The sequence below is a fragment of the Chlamydotis macqueenii genome, chromosome 27 (genome assembly GCF_036417535.1).
Source record: "Chlamydotis macqueenii isolate bChlMac1 chromosome 27, bChlMac1.mat, whole genome shotgun sequence".
NCBI lineage: Eukaryota > Metazoa > Chordata > Aves > Otidiformes > Otididae > Chlamydotis > Chlamydotis macqueenii.
The window spans coordinates 2436467-2459509 of NC_141582.1; the positions used below are offsets into that span (position 1 = coordinate 2436467).

The following is a 23043-nucleotide window of genomic DNA, read 5'->3' on the forward strand; positions in this document are numbered from 1 at the left end:
GTGGGGAAGCAGCAGGCACCACGCCAGGTACCACACTGGGGTTGACGCCACATGGGGAAGCAGCCGGTACCACATCGGGTACCTCACCGAGAGCGATGGCATGTGGGGAAGCAGCCGGTACCACACTGGATACCACACAGAGGGTGATGCCCTGTGCACCAGGATGCAGCAGACACCCCAGGGCAGGGAACAGGGGAGCACAGACAGGGACTGGGACACAGGGAGGCCCCACCAGCAGCCACCCTCATCCCCCTCCCATGCGGCATCGCATCCCCTCCCCGGGGTGGGCGAGGAGACCCTGTGCCTGCAGCCAGGCCTTAGCACAGGAACGAAAACTCCCCCAGTCCCCAGCAGTCTAGACACTCGCTTTTATTTGCCTGGGGGTTTCCTCCTTTACACAAATGAATTCCAAAGTCTAACTGTTTAGGCCTAAAACCGACTCGTAAAGGAAACAGCAGAGCTTGTAAAAACGCACAAACAACCCATCCAAACCAATAAAAATAACCTAGGGGCAGTTCCACTTTGGCCAGGGGAGGCTGGTGGGCACCCACGCGTGTCCCCACGCCTCTGGGAAAGGGCACGGAGCATCGCCTCCAATAAATAAGGCAGAGACCCCATGGCTGTGGGGATACAAGTGCTGGCCCCGGGGTTTGCATGCCTGGGGACCCCCAGCCTCCCCTCTGGAGACAGACAGACTGACCAGCACCCCACACTCCCCATCACCCCACTGATCCCGGGGCTCTCCATCCCACTCCAGTGGGAATGTCCCGTGGAATCGTGGCCAGTCCCATCCATCCCTGGCACTGAGAACCAGATCGGTGTGGGACAGGGCGTGTGGATGGGGGCTCGCAGCCCTCGGTAGCATGGGGACAAGTCTCTGAGGGGCTGCCAAGGGGGGCTGGGCAGAGGGGGGTGTGGGGGGTGAATGTGGGTACCACAGGATGCTCCGGGGATGAAGGGACCCAGTGACCACGCCCGAAGGGTGCGCTCCCCGACCTGCCCAAGACGAGTACAAAAATAGAGCATCTTTTGGAAAAAGTGAGGAAAAAAACAGTGCTGAAGGGTGCCGGCAGAAAGGGCAGAGCCTGGCGAGGCTGAAGGCTTTGAGGATGAGGAGGGGCAGTGCCCAGCCAGGGGCGAGTCCGGGCGTTACGTGCGCGGGCGAGGGGCTCGGGTGCGGCGCGTGCGGCGCGTAGGGGAGGATGAGCCCACGAACTCGAACTGCTTCTGCCGCTCGGCGTTGTTGGGGAAGGGCAGCTGCCCGCGGTAGAGGCGCTTGATGAAGTGGGCTTCCCGCTGGTTCTGGCGGCTGCGGGAGGCTTTGCGGGGCCGGCCCTTGCGCGTGAAGGCCATGTACCAGCCCTCGTAGCGGGCGTTCTGGAAAGCCGTGTAGTTGTTCTCCAGCACGATCTCCGTGAAGATGCAGTCCTTGCTCTTCCCGTTGGGCTGCGGGAGATGGAGAGGGGCACTTAGCACCCGTGGGGACGGGGCTGAGGGCGTGGGGATGACACCCCCCACCCCATCCCTGCCGCTTCCACCATGAGACCAACCCCAGCACCCCACGGCCAGGTCTCCGGGGGCTTCTCCTTGCAGGAGCTGGTGCTGAGGGAGGAGAATGGGCAGTGGCAGCTTCTGGGGGGCAGGGAGAGCCCCCCACCGCACCACCCAGCCCCTATGACTTGGGACTAGCCGAGCGTCCTGGCTCCAGCTACCCAGTGGGATGCCCAAGCTGAGCTCCGGGGACACGCGGAGGGTGAGTGTGGGGGGGACCAGGACTCACTTTCCCGACGAGCTTGCCCCTCTTGCTCATGCAGATGTACTTCTCGCTCTCAGCCCCCTTGATGCGGACGCGGCTCCCGAAGGTGTCCGTCTCCACGATGAGCTTGGCTGCGAGGAGAGGACCAAGGAGGGGGGAAAAAAAAACATGTCCCACAGGGGCTGCAGCACCCTCACCACCTCCCTCCCCTTCTCCCTGCCTCCCTCTCCACCCCGGCATCCCTCCCTGCCCATCGCCTGCGGGGCCAGGAGGATGGCGAGCCCCCGCAGCCGCGGGATGCTCCCCAGCCACGATGCTAAAGAGCCTTTGTTAAAACCCAACAGAGTCAAACCGGGCGTTGGGGAGAAAAACAGCCACTTCCACCCCCCCACCCCGCCCCCGACCCCAGCACATCCGCATTGTCGGTGATTCAATGGGTTCTCCAGGGCCAGACCGAGCCCAGCGCCCGGCGGGTTAATTATCCTTGTCCTCATTGTTTGTCTACAACGCAGCGGCGGCTGCGAAACGTTGGGAGCCGACACTGAAACCAATGACCCCGGCCAGCCCCGCGTTCCCGACATCCCGAGCCGGCAGTGAGAATTCAGGGAAAGACCTGGAAAGGTGGGGAATCGGCCTCGCCGCTCACCGGCTTTTGAAAAAGCCTTTCCCGAAGCTTTTGGATGCTTTGCAGGGATGTGATGCCCATCAGCGTGGCGTCAGGGCTGGGGAGGCCCTGGAAAACCATGGGGAAAGGTGATGTGGCCGGGGTGGGCTGCCCATCATGTACGGATATTTAAGAGGCTGATGCTGGGATCTGGTGATTCTCCTCCCGGAAAAGCTGCCTGTCTCACACCGGGAAGAGATTAGAGAGCAGAATCCCTGCATACAGAGCTTATAAACGCTGCGTGGTACCAGGGAAATGCGAAATTTGGAAGTTTTGAGGTCAAGGCTGGCTGGGTAGGAGCTGTGCTCTCATGGGAGTTATTTAGCAGATTTTTTGGGTATAAAACCACCCAGCTGGGGCGATGAAAACCTTCCTGCACCCCTCATTCCACCCGCAAATCTCCTCCGGGAAGGGACGTTTCCCCAGTTTTTCCAGCCTACGTCCATCCCGGGCTGCGGATCAACCCCTCCGGGCAGCCGGCGGCCCCTTACCGAATTTGTTGCCGTCCTCGGCGGTGGCGGTGATCCTTTTGCCGTTCACCTGGACGTGCTTGCCGCTGGTCCGGCTGTAGAGCTGGTACTCCCTGATCTGCCGCCGGCTCAGCTGGTCGCTCACGGCACCCTGGTCCCTCACGTACTGGTTAAAATTAGGAGACGGTTGATTCTCCCCCTTTGTTTACAAAGGGAAAAATAAAATCAATTTGTTTTGGAGAGCCGACGGCAAGGGGACGGAGCGGGGAGCCCGGCGGGGCGGGAGGGCTGGGGTTGGCCCCCGGGGGGACACGGAGATGGACCCACCACCCCCGTTCGTGGGTCTGGGAGAGCCCCAGCCATCGCCAGCCAAACTGGTCCCCTGCGAGCAGCGATGAAGGCACTGAGCAGACACTTTGGACCGAAAAGACACTGGTGCAGTGGGTGAGGAGAGGAAAAAACGCTGCTTTGCACCCCATGAGGAGGATGCAGGGTCTCCAGGGAAGGATGCTCTCCTCCGGGCATGGTCCCCTGGGATCGGGGTCGAGCTGCAGCTGCCGGCCCCGGACGGATGCTCAGCAGCATCTCCTGCTCGGGCAGCACCCGCTGCTCCCGGGCGGGTACGAAGGGCAGGCTGGGATGCAAGGGCTGAGCTTGCAAAACACCCCCTGGGACCCTCACAGTGGGGTAAGACCCACCCAAAGCCGGGCTGGGTGTCCCAGGAGCGGAGCTGTCCCCTCCCAGTCCATCCCAGCCCCGGGACCAGAGGAATGAAACATCTTGTGGACCCCAACCTGCTCCGTGGCTCACGCTAACGGGGCAGCACAAGCTCACGAGGGTTATTGTGGGGTAATTAGTGCAGATGAGTTGGGGAGGGGGGGAAATTAGTGCTGGGGTCAGCCCCCATCCTCACACTGGACTCAAACTGGAGCATCTTAAGGGAAGACTTGGTTTCATCCCGGCGTGAATGGGAAGCCGGGGCTCAGGGTAACATCGCAGCTGCCCAAGGGATGCTGGCCCAAAAACCAGCTCTGAAACGGTTGTGGGCCCGGGAGCTCACCCCGCAGGGATGCGTTTGGGGGTCTGGTGCCCAGTTTGGGGTGCACAGCCTCGGCTGGATGCATGGGACCTGCGGGACCCCTGGGCCGCAGCATCACCTCGCTGGGCGCGAAGCCCGGCGCAAGGGGACACGGCCCTGCCTGCTCTTGCAGAGGGGGAACAGCGGATGGTGGGGGGCACTGCCTGCCCCCCAACTCCCCACCACTTTTGTCTGCCCCTGGGGACTCATTTCCTGCCAGGATCCACTTTAAAGCCTTTGGGGCTGGCCGAGGAGGTGGGCTGGGGGAGCGGCCCCTCTCCATCAAAGGCGGTTCCCTTCCCCTCTCATTTTCAAAGAAATAAAAGCATTTACCTTGGGAAAAGAAAAAAAAAAAAAAAAAGAAAAAAAAAAAAGAAAAAAGGTCCCGAGCAAGTATTAAGGCTGCTGGGGCCGGCAGCTACGGGGGTTTTGTTCGGGCTCTGGAGCAGAGGGTGCTGATATGGAACAGTGCATTTTAATAGCCACTGCCTTTCTAAAGCACACAAAAAGGGATGGTGCAGCCGGAGAGGGTGGGGGGGAGAGAGAAAAGGGGGGGGTCTCGAACCTCACACCACCCCAGCTGGCGTGATGGGGGACACCAGAACCTGCTCTGCCCCGTTAACCCCCTCGGCAGCCGGCCTCGGCGCGAGCCAGGGCAGCGTCCGGCCCCGGGAGCTCAAGGCTGAGGGATTTGGCACGTCCCGAGCAAGGCTGCGAGAGATGTATCGCCTGTCCCGGGACGGCTCCCCCACCGCCTCGCCCCGGGCCCCTCCATCGCAGACCCCCCGGTAGCATCCCGTTGCGGCCCCTCCCGGGATGATGCTGGTGGGCACAGGCTGGTACCCAACCCCGCCAGCATCCTTCCCCCCGCCCGCAGCTGGGCACCGCTCAGGGTGGGCGCGTACCGGCCGCCTCATCCCCCCTTAGTAAAAGATTTCCACGTACCTGGGTCTGACAGGAGAACATGAGGAGCTGGAAACATCTGCGGTGGGAGACCAAAAAAAAAAAAAAAAAAAAAAGAGAAAAAAAAAGGGAGAAACAGGGAGGTTTGTTCAGGGTTAGTTGTTTTATCTTCTCCCCCCCCTCCCCCCCGCACAAGTAATAGAATAAATAAGAATAAAACTCCTGATAAACCCGGGTGGGGAAGAATTGCGACAAGGGGCTTACATGGAGAGGTTCTGCAGGGTGAGGGGCTGCATGGCGCTGGCCGAAGCCCCCCAGACACCGGCATGAAACGAAGGCAACGGTGACGGGCTCTCCGCAATCCTGCCCTCCCTCACCGCCGGCACATCCCCGCCGGGGCAGGGAAAGCCGAGGAGCAGCCTGTCCCCTCCTTCCTCGGGTGATCCCCCCGTTCGGGGCGGGAGAGGGAAAAGCGGGGTGAAAGCCAGGCTGCGGCCGCGCCGGCGAGCCCACGTGCGATGCCAACGTCTTCGGAGCAGCGGCGGCGACGGAGCATGGGGGAGGCAGCCGGGGTCGAGTCCTCTCCTCCTCCGGCCCTGCGGGCTGCGTGTCCTATGCTTTGGGGACATCCAGATCCATCCTGTCCCCAGCCTCCCCACCCCATCAGCCTCCCGTCCTTGGGCTGGACCCCAGTTTGCGTCTCGCTCCAGCAGCAGCTAGAGGGAAAAATTGTCAAGGGCGGCCCCCCCGGCTGCGTCGAGCCGCCAGCCCCCACCCGCTCCCAGGCCGGCGATGGGAAGTGTGATGCGGGCAGCCTTTAAAGGTTGGGGAGAGCCCAAAGAGGGGCCGAACCCCTCCCGGGGGGCAATCCGCACTGCGGAGGGCAGGAGGATTGGGAGGGAAGGAGGAGGGGATGGGGGAGGCATGGCCGCTCGGGGTGTCCCCATGGCGGAGAGGAGGATGGCGGGGGGGCATTGGAGATGGAGGGTGATGCTGTGGGGCACGGTGGTGGTACTGGTGTGGGAAGAGCCCCCACCGTGGGGAGAGCCGTGCCGGGCCTCGGGGCGAGAGGATGCTTTTTGTCACCCTCCTTTCACCAGGCATCACAGGGAAAAGCACCGCAGTGTTTTTTTACCAGCTGGTTTAGCACTGGGGGGGGGGGGGGGGGGGGGTGTGTGCTCTGGGGACCCTGTCGCAGCCCCCCACGCACCCACCATCATCTCCCTGCATCAGGCATCACCTCCCCGTCAGGAGACAGAGGCCGTGCGCCCCTGCACGCTCCGTTTGCCTGGCCCAGGAGGTGCTAAACGCCCCATAAATACCCCGGCAGGGAGCTGGGGTGATGCCCCGGGGGGTAAAACACCCCTGGGGGGGGTCCCAGAGGGGGTCACACGCAGGATGAGGGGTTTGGTACAGAAAGCTTGTGCCTCAGTTTCCCCATCAGCACAAGGTGGGTGTCAGCCCCACAGGAAAGGTACGACGGAGATGGGGGGGTACCCACACCCCCCCCAGTTGTAGGAGGGTGGGGGGCCTGGTTCAGTGCTAACAGCCCAAATTAGACCTCCCCTGGTGCCTTCTCACCTCCCGGGCCAGGAATTCACCCCAAACCACATTTTGCAGCCCCCAATAGCCACAAGTACGTCACCCACCCGGCTCAGGGGTCTCCTTCCACCCCAGCCCCCATTGGGGCCAGCAAACAGCCCCCCCCCCCCCCTCATCCTACCCCTGGGCTGTGCCCCCGCCCCCCCCGGCTGTGGGGGATGACTGATGGCCACAGAGCCATCATCACACCCAGCGTGCGACCCCCCGGTGTGGGGCAGAGGGTCCCAGGGAGCCATCAACATGCTGGTGGGGGTCTGGCTTGTGCAAGCAGCCCCCCCCGGGGCGAGGAAAGGCTGGAGGGACAGGGCTGCCTGTCAAAACCTTCTGCGTGTGGCCCCTGTCCCCCCTCCCCAGCCCCATCCCGCCACCCCAAACGGGGCACCCTGCTCCCCACAGATGGGGACAGACCCCCCCCCAGCCCTGGCTCAGCCCCCCCCTGCCCCACACCTGGAGCGGACTAAAGCCTGCCTTTGTGGTGGGCTCGACTCCCCTCTCCCAGCCAATTTGAGGCACAGCAGTGTCCCCCCCCGCCCCCCACCCCATGCGCTCCCGAGGGGCGCCGGGCCCTCCACAAACACCCGCTGCCTCCAGCCCAAGGCCGGGTCAATGGGTTGCAATCATCTCCCCGCTGCTCCCTAATCCCCCTTTGTCTCCTTTTCATCAAGACCCCTTACCCCCACGCGGGACGGCGGCGAGGGGGGCTGCAGTGCCCCCCCACCCCAACCCGAGGGGAAGGATGCCACCAGAGCCAGGGCACAAGGCTCCTCGTGGTCCTCAGGGAGGCAGGAGCATCCCCTGGACTAGGATGCAGGATGCTCCCACACTCCCCCCACCTCCCCCAGTCCAACCCCCCCACCCCAGCACAAAGAGCCAGGAGTGCAAAATCTCCTTTATTGGGGAACACCGACACCAAACCAGCAGCTTTCCGGCCTCTTCCGCACCTGGAAGGGAAGGAGGAAGGGTCTCCCATGCGGGCATCCCAGGCTGAGCCCACTTTGGGACCCCAGCCCCACTCAGCTCCCACTCCCAGCCCTGTGGGGACCCTCACACCCGGCCACCCCGTCCCACCGTACCTGGCCGGGCTCCGCCGCAGCTCCGGCTACTTCTTCACTGCCACCTTCCTGCCCCGGCCAGCTCCTTGCCCCTGCGGGCAGGGGGGCACTGCTCAGCCCGGGGGGCACAGCCCAGCCCGGGGGGCACAGCCCAGCCCTGTGTTTCCCCCCCCATTTTTCAGTTCAGCAGCCCCTTCCCCACCCCAAGAGCTCCCAGTCGCCATCAGCGAGCATCAGCCCACGTCCTACCTTGCTGGGAAGGGGATCCTCGGGAGAGACGTTGTTCCTGCTTGGGGGAGAAGGGGAGGGCTGGGATTAGGGGGGCAGGGTCCCGGCAGGGTGGGGGATCCCCTGCCCGGCGGCGGGGCCGGTGCGTGGTTTCCCCTCCGTCGTACTCACAGCTCCTCGTCCTTCTCCAGCCTCTTTTTCTAGGGGAGAGAGAGGAAGATGAAGATGGCAGCGCCAGGTGGGACAGGGGCTCACTCCGGAGCCTGTGGCTTTTCCTTCCCAAGGGATGAAGATCCTGGAGCAGCCCATCCCCGGGATCAGGGCATGGGGATGCTCCCAGCAAAAGGGGCTGCACCCCCATCCGCCCTCCATGCCCCCCAGCCAGGGGGGTGCTTACCTTGGCAGCGCTGCCCCTCTTGGCAGCTTGGCCCTTGGGGGGCTTCTTGGAGGAGGGCTCTGCTGGCTCCTCTTCCTCAGCATCTTCCTCTTCCTCTTCTTCCTCCTCTTCCTCATCCCAGAACAGGTTGGGTATCACTGCGGGAGAGGCTGGCTGAGCCCCGGCTCGCAGGGAGGGGGTCGCAGGGCAGCGGCACCCCAGTACGCACTGGAGGAAGGGGGTCACAGGGCAGCAGTACCCCAGTACGCACTGGAGGAAGGGGGTCACAGGGCAGCGGCACCCCAGTACGCACTGGAGGAAGGGGGTCACAGGGCAGCGGCACCCCAGTACGTACCAGAGATGTGCTGCCCACTGATGTAGAGGGGGCCGGAGCCGGCTCGCAGGCGGAAGGTGACCGGAGGCGTCAGCTCCAATCCCACCAGCATGGTCTGGAAGAGAGGAGCGTGGTAGCACCCAGTGGCTGCAGCCCCGTCCCCGGGGTAGCCCCCCGCCCCAAGCACTCACCATGGGCAGCACGGAGGGCTTGAGGGTGGCGAGGGGCACCGGGGCGTGAGGATGCCCCTCCTCAGCTGGCACGATCTCCACCACGTGGAACTCATCCCGCGCTGTCTCCCCCAGGCAGATCTTTAGGGAGCAGAGCATCGTATCGCCCTGTGACGCCCATCTGGGCACCCAGGACCCCGAGGTTTTGGGGAGGGGGACCAGGGACCACCTACTGTCCGCAGGGCCAGCTGCTGCTCGCACTGCCACTCCTCTGGCACCCGGAAGGTGTAGGAGTCCTGCTCGCTGCTCAGCTCGCACCCTGCGGATGGGTGGGTGTCAGAGCGGGGCTGTTCCAGCCTGGGGGGGTCACAGGGGAGGGGGGAGCAGCCCAGTGAAGCCCCCAGCCCCACAGGGATGCTGTGGGGGGGAACTAGTGCTTACCCCAGATCAGGGACACCAGCTTCTCGGACGGGCTGTTGATGTCCGTGCTGTCCGTCAGGGACATGGCTGCAGGATGCCTTGACCTGGGGAACACACAGTGGGACCCCCTGGGCTGTGAGACCCCCCCCCCCCCCCCCACCAGCTGCAGCCCAGGACCACCCTTGTACTCCCCCAACACCGTGTCCCCAGAAGCAATGCAGCCAGTTACTGCTGCTTTACTGGGCAGCTCACCCCCAGACTCAATCTAATGACCAGCCAAGAGCAGCCCCCAAACACACCAGCAGCACCCCCTGCCCAGGGGCCTTATAGAGGCAGAGGAGACCCCCACCCAATTACCCACCCAATTAGCACCCCAGCCCAATGAGAGCAATGAGACCCTCAGGTGTGTGTGGGCTGCAGCTCTGCCCCTCGTCATGGCTAACGAGCAGGGCAGCCCCTCCATCCCAATCCCGCCCTGGGGGTCCCTGCAGAGCTTCCTGGTCCCACAGCACCCCAAAAGCTGCATCAGCATCCTACTCGGGGTGTCCCCAGCGAGCCCCAGCCCACAGCAGGGCGGTGGTGAGGGGGGTTCAGTGTCCCCCCGCTGCCCCAGCCCCCTGCTGTGGGTACAGAGAGACCCCTCGGGGGTCTGCGGGGCACCCCAGAGCTCCGTGGGGCTCAGCAAGAGCAGGGAGCCAGCCAGCTGGGGTCCTGCCCCGCGCCGCCCCGGCGTGCCACGGACCCCCACTTCCTGCCGTCCCTGTCACCATAAATTGACACCCAAGTCATCTGCTGCTGCAGCTGCCCTCTCTGCAGCCCCTTCCTTGCTGGTTTGGAGCTGGAATAACGTTAAATATCTGTAATTTAAACAATCTGCCTTTGTCTGAGCCACCGGTCACGAGTGGCGTCCCTCAGGGGTCCGTGCTGGGCCCGGCCCTGTTCAACATCTTTGTCGGCGACATGGACAGTGGGATAGAGTGCACCCTCAGCAAGTTCGCCGATGACACCAAGCTGTGTGGTGCTGTTGACACGCTGGAAGGGAGGGATGCCATCCAGAGGGACCTTGACAGGCTGGAGAGGTGGGCCTGTGCCAACCTCATGAAGTTCAACCAGGCCAAGTGCAAGGTCCTGCACCTGGGTCGTGGCAATCCCAGGCACAAATCCAGGCTGGGCGGAGAATGGATTGAGAGCAGCCCTGAGGAGAAGGACTTGGGAGTGCTGGTGGGTGAGAAGCTCAACATGAGCAGGCAATGCGCCCTCGCGGCCCAGAAGGCCAACCGCATCCTGGGCTGCATCAAGAGGAGCGTGGCCAGCAGGTCGAGGGAGGTGATTCTCCCCCTCTACTCTGCCCTGGTGAGACCCCACCTGGAGTACTGTGTCCAGCTCTGGAGCCCCCAACACAAGAAGGACATGGACCAGTTGGAGAAGGTCCAGAGGAGGCCACGAAGATGCTGAGAGGGCTGGAGCCCCTCTGCTGTGAGGCCAGGCTGAGAGAGTTGGGGCTGTCTGTGATGAGGTGGTGGAGCACTGGCCCAGGTTGCCCAGAGAGGCGGTGGATGCCCCATCCCTGGAAACATTCCAGGCCAGGTTGGCCGGGGCTCTGAGCAACCTGATCTGGTTGGAGATGTCCCTGCTCCTGGCAGGGGGGTGGCACTGGGTGGGCTCTAACGCTCCCTTCCCACCCAAACCATCCTGGGATTCTCTGAAAGGCCATTCTGTGACCACCCACTGACGGACCCTCTACCCAAACCGCGCCCCCCCCGAGGGAAGGCAGAACAGGATCGGGCACGCGTGCTGGTTTCCACGCTGCGCGAAGAGACCCTGAGCCGTAATTAAAAACAAAATAACAAGGCGCGTGTGTTCGGCGGCTGAAGATGCGCGCGTTTTGTGTACAAACAACAGACAATTTGGGGTGCGCCGCCCCGGGACAGGCACCCCCACCCGCGCGCGGGGGCCGAGATGGCAAACAGCCCCGCTCCGCGCGTGGAGCGCCTCCTTGCCCCACGGACCCGCATTTGGGGACCACACCCCCACCACGCCCCCCCCCTGCCCCGCCGTGGGTCCCTGCCCGCCGCGCCCCTCCCGTCACCCCGCGTGTCCGCCGTCCCCCGTGGGCGCAGGCGCGCGTGGGCGGGGCCGCGGCGCCGTTTCCGGCAGCGCTGGCGATGGCGGCGGCGGGGCTGGTGGGGTTGGCGGGGGCGTGGGAGGGGGGCGTGGGGCTGGTGGGGGGGGGTCCCACCGGTCCCTCAGCAGCTTCTCCCCGCGCAGGGACCCGGCGAGGCCGCCGCGGCCGCTCACGCCCTGTCGCTACCGGCCGAGGCTTTCGGGAACGATGTGAGTACGGGGGGGGGGGGGGGTCCCGGTCCTCGGGGGGGGTCCTCGGTCCCAGACCCGGTCGTGGAGGATCCCAGCCCTGGGGTGTCCCCAGTCCTGGGTGGTCCCAGCCCATGGGGGTTCCCTACACTGAGGGAGGGGGGGGTCTCAGCTCCAGGAGAGGGGTCCCAGCCCAGGAGGGTCCCAGTCCTGGGGAGGGGATGTCCCAGTATTGGAAGAGGAGGATCCCAACTCGAGGAGGGGGTGCGTCCCGGACTTGGGAGAGGGGGTGGTCTCAGCCCCAGGGAAGGGGTGGGAGGGATCCCAAGTGCAGGGCAGGGGGGTCCCAGTCCTGGGGTATCCCAGTCCTGGGGGATCCCAGCCCAGGGGGTTCCCTACACTGGAGGGGGTCTCAGCCCCAGGAGAGGGGTCCCAGCCCAGGAGGATCCCAGTCCTGGGAAGGGAGAGGGGGAGTCCCGACTCCAGGGGGGGTGGTCCCCAGCGTTGGAGGGGTCCCAGCCCCCCAGGGAAAGGAATGTCCTGGGAAGGGGTGGGAGGGATCCCAGGCACACGGCAAAGAGGTTCCAGTCCTGAGGGATCCCAGCCCTGGAGGGTCCCAGCCCCAGGGGAGGGGATGTCCCAGTCCTGGGGGATCCCAGCCCAGGGAGAGTCCCTACACTGGGGGGGTGGTCCCAGCCCAGGGGGATTCCCTGTACTGGGGGGGAGGGTCTCAGCCCCAGGAGACGGGTCCCAGTCCTGAGAGGGTCCCCAGCACTGAGGGGGTGTCAGCCCCTAGACGGGAGGGTCCCACAGGGACGGGGTGTTTGGGGGTCTGCGGGTCCATAGCATCACCCATGTACCCCCACCATGGCTGTGCTGGGGGTCTGTCTGGCCCCAGACCCCCACATGCCATCCCCATTTCCCCCTGTACCCCCCATGGGGAGGAGAGGACCCTCCTGGGGTGCGCAGCCCTGCCTGACCCCACTCCTGTCTCCGCAGCCCCGCGTGGAGCTGGCCTGGGCCATGAAAGCCCACCAGCATGCCCAGGTCTACTTCAACGTGAGTCCTGGGGGGGCCGGGGGGGTGGTGGGGCTGGTGGGGGGCAGGTCAGGGTTAATCCTTTAGTCTTGCTGTGTAGCTCATTTCCTCCGTGGACCCCAAGTTTCTGAACCTCACCAAAGTTGACGACCAGATCTACAGCGAGTTCAGGAAAACCTTCAGGGACCTCAAAATCGACGTGCTCGACCCAGAAGAGCTGAAATCAGAGCCTGCCAAGGAGGTAGGTGGGGAGCACTGGGGAGGGGGAACCCAAATTTCCCCCCTCTCCCTGGGCTCCAGGGGCGCGGATGCTTCTCTCCGCAGAAGTGGCGCCCGTTCTGCCTGCGGTTCGAGGGGGTGGTGGAGGATTTCAACTACGGCACCCTGCTGCGCCTGGACTGCCGCAAGGACTACACCGAGGAGAACACCATTTTCGGTGAGCGCGGGCTGGCAGGGCTGGGCTGGGGGGGGCAGAAGAGAAGAGGGGTGCGTGAGCCTAGGGGAAGCCGAAACCACAGATCTGCTCTTGTTAATTTTTTCCTCCCCTCTTTTTTTAGCCACCAGAATCCAGTTTTTTGCCATCGAAATCGCTAGGAACAGAGAGGGCTGTAACAGCGTCGTCTACAGCAGTGGCAGGGAGCCGGCGGCCGCCGCGGCAGAGGAAGCGGCGTCGGGGTGAGGGTGGGACGAGTCCAGCCGGTGCTCAGCCGAGGAGGGGCAGGAAGCCCCCTTCCCATCCCTGCCGGGGAGCGGCTCTCAGGGGGGAGAGCAGGGCTGTACCTGCCTTCCCTCCTTCAGTTCAGACTGTAAATAAATATCTTTTTTTTTTTTTAAAAAAAAAATTATTTGTGCTGCGCTTACCCAAAACGCTAAGTATGGCTGGATCCACCTCGATTTTGGCTGGACCTCCACCTGCAGCGCTCAAGGCCCCTGTGCCAATCTACCCCCACAAATCAAATACGCTTTGTCTTTTTTAAAAAAAACAAAAAAAAACCCCACTTTGTTTGGAAATCTCACCCCCCCGCAGCAGGCAGGGGTCGGCTCCTGCCCGCGGCGCACGCGGGGGCGCAGGCGATGGCCAGGCAGACACGGCTCAGTAGAAACCATTGAAGTTTTATTTGCAGTCACAATGCTTACACTGTATGCAGCAAACACCCTTACAAGTCAACCGGCAATCTGCTCACGCGAAAAAAGGACCCAACACACAATCGCCAGAGGAAAGAAAACAAAAAAAAAAAAACCAAAACAAAACAAAAAAAGGGAATAAAATTAAGAGGAGGTGGTGTCTGGGAAGAGAAACTGAAGCCCTAAGGACTGAGTGTCGGTGGGCAGAGCTGAGCAAGAGGATGCACACGACTAGCAGCAACAATAGTGGGAAAAGTACAAGGCAAACAGGTTCCCTCCCCTATCAGCTGTCCTCAGAAAGTCGATTTGATATCCAAAACATTTATTATGGTGACTTGGAAAAAAATGGAATCATTTCAAGGGGGGTGTTAAATACTTCATGCTAGGCAAACCTTGTTATTAAGAACCCTCCGAGGGCGCAGGGGCCAGCCGCGCTCCTGAGGCTGCGGCAAGCTTGTCCGCAGCCCGAGCGCCCCACGCGTGCTGCCTGCTCAACTGAGATGGGAAAAGAAAAAAAACAAAAAAACACCCACAAAAAAACTGAAAGGAGAAGGCAGAGTGAGGAGGTCCAGGGGGAAGGAGGCGAGGGCCCTGCGAGAAGCGGGTTGACGAGGGGACGGCGCCTACAGCTACAGCGGGGGAGAGGAGAGACACCCACGAGCAAGCACGAATGAAAGATCCCGCGGCATGGCTTAGAGTTCCTAATAACAAGGGCAAGACGGTACCAGGGAGTCGTGATTTCCAGGGGCTTAATAAGAAAAAATATACATTTGGAATTTTACAATGCCTTTTTCTTGTTGTTGTTGAATTTTTTTTTTTTTTTTTTTTTTTTTGCTTCTCTCTACACTTGTCACTAAATATATCTCTGCACTTTCACACACCCACCCCTCGCCCAGTAAAGCTTCAGGCCTGCAGGACACGCTTTCCTCACTCGCATACACAACCCTCACGCCAGCACCGGTGCACCAGGACTCTGTAAAAATTTCAATCACGCTTTGTTTTTTTTTTTTTTTGTTTTCTTTTGTTTTTGTGTTTTTTTTTTTTAAACTGAGTCAATATAAACCTTGTTCAAAATGTTATGAAAAAATGTACATGTTTATACAAGGCAGGCTGCAGCAGAGCGCTGGCGTTCCACGCAGACATTCGGGTAGGGAGACGCTGGATTCTTGCACCTGGCTTATGCCCTTTCCACCCCCTCCCACGGAAACAGAAGCACCCTGCCCTGGTGAGCTCAACAACCCCTTCCTGTTCCCTCCTCCCTCGGGACGTGGAGTACGGCCCAAATGGAGCGCCGCAATCCAGCCCTGGGGAAGAGCAGGGATTAGAAACGCCCTCTTTTCTTTCCATCGGAAACGGTAACCCCTCTGGGCCAGGCCAAAGAGATGCTGCTCTGCAGAGGTGGAGTTGGGAGACGTCAGCTCATCATGTCGTTGCTGTTCACGCCGTAGGTGGAGTTCTTCATGGAGTCGTTCACCTCTCGCCTGAACGCCGACAGGTTTTGTGTAAACCTAAGGAAAAAGCAGAGCAGTACGTCACAGCAGGAGTTTTGCTCGCCACGAGGAGCGCGGACACCGAGCTGTGGGCTCAGCACGCCCCACACTGACCTGTCCCTGTTCTTGGTTAGGAGGTTGCGTTCGATGCCTTCCATGAGGTTCTCAAAGCAGAGGTGCATCGCCTGCTGTTTCTCTGGAGGCTGGCTGTTCACTATACTGTTCCTCAAGTCAGAGAAATACTGGGGGAGACAGGAGAAGGATGGGTTGATTTTCAGAGGAATAGCCAGCTTGGCTCTGGGACACAGGATCATAACATCCCTCTCAGTGTGAGGAAACGAGTTACAGCTCCTCAAGTGACTTCTAGGGCTGGACGCCCTTCCCTCTACACACGGTCTTCTCCAGTCCCCACTTTCCAACCACCTGCTCTGACACCCCTCTGCTCCCTTCAGCCCGACGGCTCCCGCATCTCCCAGCCCAGCCAGCTCCTCCAGCTGCCATCGGAGGGTGGGACGTTTTTACCTTTTCGTTGAGCAGGATCAAGCCGAGCAGAGGCCGAGACATTGACCACTGGTTCCTGCAGTCCTCAAAGATGATGATATTCAGCACTGTTGACAGCATCTGGAAGAGGGAAAGCCAGGTTTAAAGCCAGCTCTTCCATCCCAGCTCTCTCCTCACCTGAGGAGGTGCTGAAAGCTGCTAAGAGTATTTATTCCTGATGCACTCCATCCTGTCCCAAGGCAGCCAGGGGAAGATTGTCCCATCTTTACTTAAAAAACATAATAGCAAGCGCTTAAATGTAGAGAGCATAAGCTGAGGGGTCCACACTAGGGGCGTCTGCGTTCCCTTCCACAGGCTAAAGCCAAAATCTAAGCTAGCTGCTTTGGAAGATGCAGTTTCTCTTTTTATCCTCAGAAAACACAGCTTCTAGCCTAAAAAAAGCCTGCTTTTCTCTGCATTTGATCTATCAGCAAAGGTGGAACAATATAGCCTGCTTTCACGTGGGAGTCGTGCTGACAGTTTGACAAGTACCGGCGAGCAAGGTTGGATAACGCCGTCAGAAATGCACTGAGCGCTGCTGCTCAAAGCAGCACAAGACAGAGAGAAGACAAATCCCAACAAGCTCTGTGTTTATCAGAGGTGTTGGGGAAGGAGGCAGGAGACAGATGGCAGATGTGCTACCAGCATGTAAAAAACTCCATTATCAAATTCACCCCGCAGAGGTCGTTCCGAAGGCAGGCGGAACGGCGAGCCAGGGCACCAGGCTGCACATCCAGCTTTCACGTGGTTGCGACACGAGCGTCGCGGCAGAGAGATTGGTCCCGTACGCTGCAGTCCGCGCAGAGCCTCGTTAAGCATGGGGACCCCACAGGGCCTGCTCTGCTGCGAGTGCACATGTACCACTGAATTGTTCCAAGGATTTAAACAACCCCCCTTTTTTTTTTAAAAGCAGAAGAGCGCACGCTCTCTGGTTGAAGGTATCTTTGCTGGCTTCATTTCTATGAACTGCCAGCACCGTCCATAACTATACCTCTCTTTAAAAGAAAAAAGAGAAAAGCTCATTCTTGACTACTTCCTTTTGTATCTGAAACGCAGAAGTGGTGCTCCTTGCACATGCCCCCGAAGCATGGCTTTGAATCGGACCCACCATATGATGAACGCGTAGGAGAAATGCAACACTAGCAAAAAAATCGTTTTTGCTCCGGAAGAGCCTGAGGCTCTAGAGCAGGGAGCGTGCAGCCTCTGTATTACATCATGCTAAGAGAATTCAGGGCTCATCGGGGAGTTCACCGTGCCGTGCCACAACAAGGCCCCACGCCTTCGGTCTTTACCTGCTGAATCATCTCTGGGTGCTGCTGCATGATGTGCAGGAACCGGTCGCTCTCCTGGGTCAGAGGTGTGGTCCTCTTCTTGGTGCTGCGAGACAGCTGCTTGAAGAGATAGGTGACAATGTGGTCCAAACAGGAGCAGCAGCCTGTGCAAACCATGGTGTCTGCAAGAACAGGAAAGGGGAAGATATTGGGGCACTGCCAGCATTTCCCTTGCTCTGATCCAACTGTGCGGGCTCCCAGGGAAACACCACCATTTATCTGGGTCCTTTTAGGGACTCTGCAAGCAAGAATCACCTGAGCCTAAACAGGTCAGCAACTTCCTCACTGATACATTCACTATCTCTAACGCTCCAGCTTTAACAGAGGTGAAACTCCACCCATTCACAAGGAATATCTTCACTTATCTGTTAGCCCGAAATACCACGCACTCAAAGCAACCAAAATCTTTCCCCACTTCCAAATCACAGCCCGAAGACCACAACAGAGGTAGTTACCTAGTGCAGTGAGGCCTTCTGAAATGGAAGAGAGAATATACATGATTACATGAGGCTCCAGACTGGCTATAAAGTTCATGTGGTCCTGGGTAAGAACTTCCAGCAAGGAATAGTACGACTGGCTGAGCTTGGGATAATCCTGCGGAGAGAGAAAGAGAGAAGGACTTTTAAGGCCCCATGGCTAGCCTGTACCCATCAGTTAAGGCTTCCCACTAGACCCAACCCATTCATTAATCACCTGAAAACTGCTTACTGGATCTCCTGGAAAGAGAACAAACCAATCTCTCACAGCACAACTCGTGGGCCAACGTATTTCCCCCCTTTTCCCCTCATCAAGAGCCTTCCAAACAGGCTCCAGCAACAACGGCCCAGCAGGCTCCCAACACTGTTCTATCAAAACATCTTTCCCCACCGCTTTGCTCTTTTCTGAACGGGGAGTGTTAGCTGAGTAATGCCAGTGCCGGAGATGCAGAGACAGGACTGGCTCTCCAGGTGTCCGTGCAGAGTGCCAGATCACATCAAAATCAACGCGCGCGGCGCTGGGCTCAGCAGCCTGCGCTGCAGTCAGTGCCACAGATCCCTCAGCAGCCCCCACACTCGGGGGGAGACTCTGCTGGGAGTCCTGCAAAGCGGCCTCATCTCAAGAGCAACGGTTTGGCCACCAATAAGTTAAATCACGACGTGCTGAATGCAGTCATGGAGATGGCAGCAACTTCTTTCAGATCCTGCTGTGGTAATAAGATAGGCAAGACTTGGGAGGAACATATGCTGCCCTCTCTCCTCGATATTTTGCCAAGTAGGACTGTGCTGCAAAATGGGTTTCTGTTTATGAGGTCTGGATAGGAGCAAGACTCCGTAGGTGGATGTCTTCAGCAAGCAGGTTGTGCTGGAACTGCTGATGCATCCAGATTTCTGCCCACAGGCAACACACGGAAGAACAATCCTTCTCTCGGAGGAACTGTTTTTTTCAGGTAGAAGAGCAATCATTTTGTTAATTGCTCTGCTGAGACTCGAGGCATACCCCACCGGAGAGCTCAGCTGAGTAGGCCCTTGAGTGGTAGGCTTACAGCCTTCAAGCAGGACCTGCCGCCGCACATTCCAGGAGCTGTAATTTCCTGCCGTCCTGCGCCTATAGCTGGGGTTCCAGCAAATGGCACAAGTCTCTGTGATTGAAGTATTCCTTTACCGTATAATCTTCCAACCCTGCCTTCCCTAGCCATGTGTTTACACCACTAATCGCAGGTGTCGGCTTACCAGAAGGTCACTGTGAGGGATGGAAAGCAGAAGCTTGATAAAAGTTTGCAAGGCGTTGTCCAGTGCATCATCCCCGTACAGACGGAAGACCCCAAAGTTGACGTAGCTCCCACTCAGTGCAGCCTTCAGCATCGAGAAGCAGATGGAAATCCCCTTGAGCTTCAAGGCATAGACCTGATCCTTCGGGACCTCCCCAAGCGTTAAGATACGGTTTCCTGCATGAGCACAGAAACAGACTCAGTATTTCGGCAACCACACCAAACCCTTTCTTCCCCAGGGTGCAGGAAAAAGAAAAGTAGAGCCACGAGGAGTGACTGAGAAGTCAGACACAAGGACCAAAGACTTATTACCCAGCTGAAGGTTAAGGAACTTGTTAAAGTGTGGCTCTACTAGAACCATGGAAATTTTGCTGCGGAAACAGGACAGCATGAGGGCAGGACTGCTCTCCATTTGCTGCTCAGGTTTGCCCGTGTCACCTTGCACGCTCACAGGGGGCTCAGCTGGGCTCCTGCTCATCGCTGTCATTTCCTTCCTCGTTTGCACGGCAAAAACCCTCCCCTTCTGCTTCTATCCAGCACTTCAAGCAGAAGCATCTCCCTGTATCTAAGCATGCGTTCCAGCAAGCGATTTGGCACTGCTTCCCAGCCTGGGCTCGCTCTCCGAGCTGGCAAGGGCCCCAGCCCTCCTTCCCCAAGCAAGCGGAGGAGTCAAGGGCAGACCGAGGCTGCCCAGATCCCACCTGCTGTGCACTCACCATACGTAGTTATCATTTTACTTGTTTCTCGGAAGAGCAGGATGCCATTTGGTGAGGACACATCAAACTGCAGCCGTTGGGATCTAATGGAAAGACAGGGAATAAATTGGAGGTCAAACATACCCGGGAGTGAAAACAAAGCCAATACTCCAGTACTTCCACGTGCTGCTGTGTAGTGGGGCACCCTCCTCCCAGGGCTGCTCCCCAGAGTTCAACAAAACACCCTGGTCTGGTAGAAAATACTGCTGTTCATTACCAAAGCCAGACAGGACACAGCCGCTTAGGGCCAGACGAGCTCTGCTGTCGCAGAAGAAAGGGCCTGTATTTCGCAGACGTTAGGAATATTACAAGATTGACGTCGGAAGCCCTGTCTTGGCACTAGTCACTAGGCTACTGTACACAAACACAGCGAACATCTCGGGAGCGGCATTGTAGGGCAGGCTGACTAGCTCCTATTCATAACACCACCGAGAATTCAGAGCTTGGCATTTTTTCCCCTACAGTGAACAGATCTTACAATTGAAGTGCAGCGAGTTGTCCAGTTCACCTCTGAAATGAGTGGGTGTATTCCAGTAAGGTTTGTCCCGCTGCAAAGATGCCACTGGGATGTGGCAAACAGTCTGACAGCACAGAGTCAACTCTCAAACGACTGCGCCTGAACCTCATGTCCCTTCCTTTAGGGTTGTGTTCAACTGGCTGTAGGCCAGAGCAACATCTTGGCAGCCTTCCACCGCCAGATTAGACAGCTTCTGAATGATCTGAATAGCGTCAGAGGTACCTCTCTGCTGGCAAAAAGAGCTGATGCTCTGAAGCAAAAGTGGTCATCTGGCTGCCAGACAGAACAACGCTCATTTTAAACACAGGTTTTAAAAATTAACGTGAGTTGCCTGCCTCCATCTTAGAGTGCCGTCCTTGGAAGCAGACGCTGAACAAATTCAGTGCTTATTGATTGTGTCTCTTGGTCTGAGTCATGGCACGACTGATATCTGAACTGTTAGATGTTTTTTCCCTGCTGAAACAACGCCAGTTTCCCCCCCTGTCCCCTTGGCAGCCTTTACAGCATAAACAGACCAGGCAGAGAAAACACAACTGGGCACCACCACCCACACAAAGCAGTGGACAGACACAAAGCCCCGCCAGCTTTCAGATGCTGAAGGTTCGTACCTGTTATGTACCAACTCAGCCATCAGTTTGAGGACAGGTGTAGTGCAGGCTGGGTCATGGTACCACAGTTCAATTGCCCGCTGTAGGATTGGCATGTAGGATGGGTAGCTGCAGGGTGAAAGCTAAGGAACTTGGTTGCTTTGCACGAAGAGAAAGGGTTACAACTTCTACCAGAAAAGGGGTATTTTGTGTACCGCACCCAGATCTTGCAAAGGAGCTTACTTAACAAGGTTAAATAGAGATACTGCTTGCTGGGGTCTGCTTTATCACAGAAAAAAAAAAAATAATAATAAAAAAATCTTAAGTCTGTTGAAGGAGTTGATACACACTTCTTACACAAGCACAAACCAGAAGCAAAAAGGTTTTGAATGAAAGGGAAGACAGATACAAAGATCTGTCTCTGCAACAGACAGCTGACCTTCACAGGCCAAAGAGAAATCGGGAGCCCAGATACTGTGCTCTTTAAGCAGCTATGCTCTCATCAAGAGGACAAAGATACCAACTGCTGTTGGTTTTGGGGAGCAAGAGGAAAGCTTTTGTTGCTGCTGAGACACAAGCATTCCATTAGAGGCCTTTGTGCTTTACAGGTCAAGTCTCTTTAGGTCTATGGGAAAAACCTCAACAGGCCAGCTTTGAGCAGATTCCCAGGCTGACTCGGTTGCAGACAGACCAAGTCAAATCTATTTTCGGGCTTAGACACAGGACACCGAGTACTACAAACGTGAAGAGAAATCCCAGTCAGGATTTAGCAGGGAAAACAGGGCCCTTGGATGCAGTCAGAGTTCTCCCCTCTGACAGACAGGAAGACTCCAGTTTTAGTGCAACAGAAGGATACATCCACTCAAAGAGCATCATGAAGCTGGTCTTGGCATTGAAGGCAAAGGCTATTCCCCTCAAGTCTCTCACCAAACCAACCAAAGTTCTCTGTATTGCAAAAGAAAAAGGATGGTAAAACATAAACACATCCGGATCTCTTTCTCCCTGGCTCCACCAGCCCAGAGCCACTTCCCTTCCTCCCATCCCAACAGCAACACAGCTTTTCTGTGCTGGATGCCAATTCCAGGTTAGGCAGCTCTTCCTCTTCAGTGCCAGAAGCCCTCTTTAATCGAAGCCAGTGCAGTGACAGTACTGGGGTATTTCATTCCCAGCAGAACGGAAGCTAGCAGACGAAGCTCACTGCTCCAATTATCAACTACACCTAGGCCCCAGGGGATGCAAGGCACACCACCGCTTCCCCATACACTGAAATAAAAGCACCTATCACTCCATCACCTACTTGTCTTGTTCAGAGTGCAGCAGAATGGCTCTGCTCTGCAGGAGTTACTTGCTCTTTCCTGTCTGAACTGAAAATGTCAAAGCCCCTCAGGGAAAGAGCAGTGAGAACATGGATAACAGGGAAGGTCCTGCCAAACTCACTTTTGCCTCTTGTTCGTTGAAAGTATTTGTGCTGAACATCTGTGCCACGGTCTCAAAGGCAGCTGTGAGGGGAAGCATGAACTGCTCGTACTGATCCTCATCTTCCCCTGAAAGAAAAAACAGGAAATCAGGAGGAAACAGACCGCACATCCCTGCGCCCTGCAGTACTGCCTGTGCTAGGGATTCAGGCAGCGCTCACCCACAGAGCTACAGGCAGAGACCACAGGTTTCCAGACGGGTGATCTATCACTGACAATATCTAACTTAGAGAAAACACTTAGAAAAAACCCTGCCACCTCAGGAAAACATCTGGAATATTATGAAGGAAAAATTTAGTCCCAGCCTCAGTGCCGTGCACCTCTGGACTAGCTGTACGCAGCAACACGGCATCAAACCCACTCTTGAGCTTCTTTCCCCTCCTTTTTCTTATCCCCATTTGGCTTCTCCCGTTCCAGCATCCTTTCCTGCAGGAGCTTACAGCTCCCTGAACAGCAGGACCTAGCCTACCGCAGAGCCCAGCATCCAAACCACAAAGTCATCATTTTGCTCTGGCTCCCAAAAAAAGACCCGCGTACCTAAATCCACCATGAGAAGACGCCCAAGTGCAGTGTAGAACGTAGTCCGACATCTCATGTCAGTCAGGTTAGACTGATTGTTAATGCCCAGGAAGGAAAAGTGCTCACTCTGCAAACGGAGGAGAAGAGATGGGTTAAAGGGGAGCGACCACCTCGAACGGGCTCCTTTATCAAGGGCTGAGGGTCCCTCATTCCTCTCGCTCATTCTCAGCCTGGGCGAGGATGAGAAGCGGCGAGCTACACGGTTATTTTGCTGACGGCCTCGCATCTCGGAGAACAGGCCACCAGAGGGCAACAGGCACCGCGCCTGCACACCACAGAGCGGCATCCTATCTGCTGGCAAAGAAACCGGTGCTATCATCTTTCATCTCGGAATTCCCCAGGACCAGAGGAACAAGGAAGCCTTGCTTTGCCTCCAGAGCAGAGAAGCGATCTGGCCCCTTACTCATGGGGACCCTTCAGGCGTTAAGGCTGTTGAAAACCAGTCCTCTGCAGGCAAGTCCCCAGTTACTCTGCCCACGTTCTCCACGGAAAC

General features: G+C 58.2%; 4 protein-coding genes across 8 annotated transcripts in view; 1 reads left to right on the forward strand and 3 right to left on the reverse strand.

The window, feature by feature from the left end:
* Window positions 1-808: 808 nt before the first annotated feature.
* On the reverse strand, window positions 809-5500 carry FGF17 (fibroblast growth factor 17). 2 transcript variants are annotated; one of them, XM_086767883.1, is made up of 5 exons: window positions 5136-5500; window positions 4914-4950; window positions 2912-3089; window positions 1781-1887; window positions 809-1446 (listed from the first exon to the last, which is right to left on the reverse strand). In XM_086767883.1, the coding sequence occupies exons 1-5, from the start codon at window positions 5498-5500 to the stop codon at window positions 1150-1152; spliced, it is 984 nt and encodes a 327-aa protein (XP_086624009.1). In that variant the 3' UTR covers window positions 809-1149. The 2 variants fall into 2 exon arrangements, with proteins under 2 accessions (XP_086624009.1, XP_086624010.1); XM_086767884.1 differs by lacking the exon at window positions 5136-5500 and having other exon boundaries at window positions 2912-3056; window positions 4914-4937.
* A 2072-nt stretch (window positions 5501-7572) lies between these two features.
* NPM2 (nucleophosmin/nucleoplasmin 2) lies at window positions 7573-9156 on the reverse strand. 2 transcript variants are annotated; one of them, XM_086768007.1, is made up of 8 exons: window positions 9075-9156; window positions 8867-8952; window positions 8655-8774; window positions 8485-8578; window positions 8151-8287; window positions 7925-7953; window positions 7775-7811; window positions 7573-7617 (listed from the first exon to the last, which is right to left on the reverse strand). In XM_086768007.1, exons 1-8 carry the CDS (start codon window positions 9136-9138, stop codon window positions 7573-7575), a joined length of 612 nt encoding a protein of 203 aa, XP_086624133.1. In that variant the 5' UTR covers window positions 9139-9156. The 2 variants fall into 2 exon arrangements, with proteins under 2 accessions (XP_086624133.1, XP_086624132.1); XM_086768006.1 differs by having other exon boundaries at window positions 8151-8257; window positions 8473-8578; window positions 9075-9138.
* Window positions 9157-11179: 2023 nt separating this feature from the next.
* PBDC1 (polysaccharide biosynthesis domain containing 1) lies at window positions 11180-13230 on the forward strand. Of its 3 annotated transcripts, none has more exons than XM_086767902.1 (6): window positions 11180-11236; window positions 11322-11387; window positions 12366-12425; window positions 12505-12645; window positions 12729-12840; window positions 12962-13230. In XM_086767902.1, exons 1-6 carry the CDS (start codon window positions 11219-11221, stop codon window positions 13081-13083), a joined length of 519 nt encoding a protein of 172 aa, XP_086624028.1. In that variant the 5' UTR covers window positions 11180-11218; the 3' UTR covers window positions 13084-13230. The 3 variants fall into 3 exon arrangements, with proteins under 3 accessions (XP_086624028.1, XP_086624026.1, XP_086624027.1); XM_086767900.1 differs by having other exon boundaries at window positions 11203-11236; window positions 11304-11387; XM_086767901.1 differs by having other exon boundaries at window positions 11206-11236; window positions 11307-11387.
* Window positions 13231-14523: 1293 nt separating this feature from the next.
* Window positions 14524-23043, reverse strand: part of XPO7 (exportin 7) — a 30399-nt gene continuing 21879 nt past the window's right edge. The window contains exons 17-27 of the mRNA XM_086767903.1: window positions 22509-22617; window positions 21934-22040; window positions 21353-21441; window positions 20518-20625; window positions 19354-19436; window positions 18600-18814; window positions 17346-17484; window positions 16852-17012; window positions 15542-15640; window positions 15134-15261; window positions 14524-15037 (exon numbers count right to left, since the gene is read on the reverse strand). Coding sequence (XP_086624029.1) covers window positions 14944-15037; window positions 15134-15261; window positions 15542-15640; window positions 16852-17012; window positions 17346-17484; window positions 18600-18814; window positions 19354-19436; window positions 20518-20625; window positions 21353-21441; window positions 21934-22040; window positions 22509-22617 — 1332 coding nt within the window. The 3' untranslated portion in view covers window positions 14524-14943. The remainder of the gene's footprint in view (window positions 15038-15133; window positions 15262-15541; window positions 15641-16851; window positions 17013-17345; window positions 17485-18599; window positions 18815-19353; window positions 19437-20517; window positions 20626-21352; window positions 21442-21933; window positions 22041-22508; window positions 22618-23043) is intronic.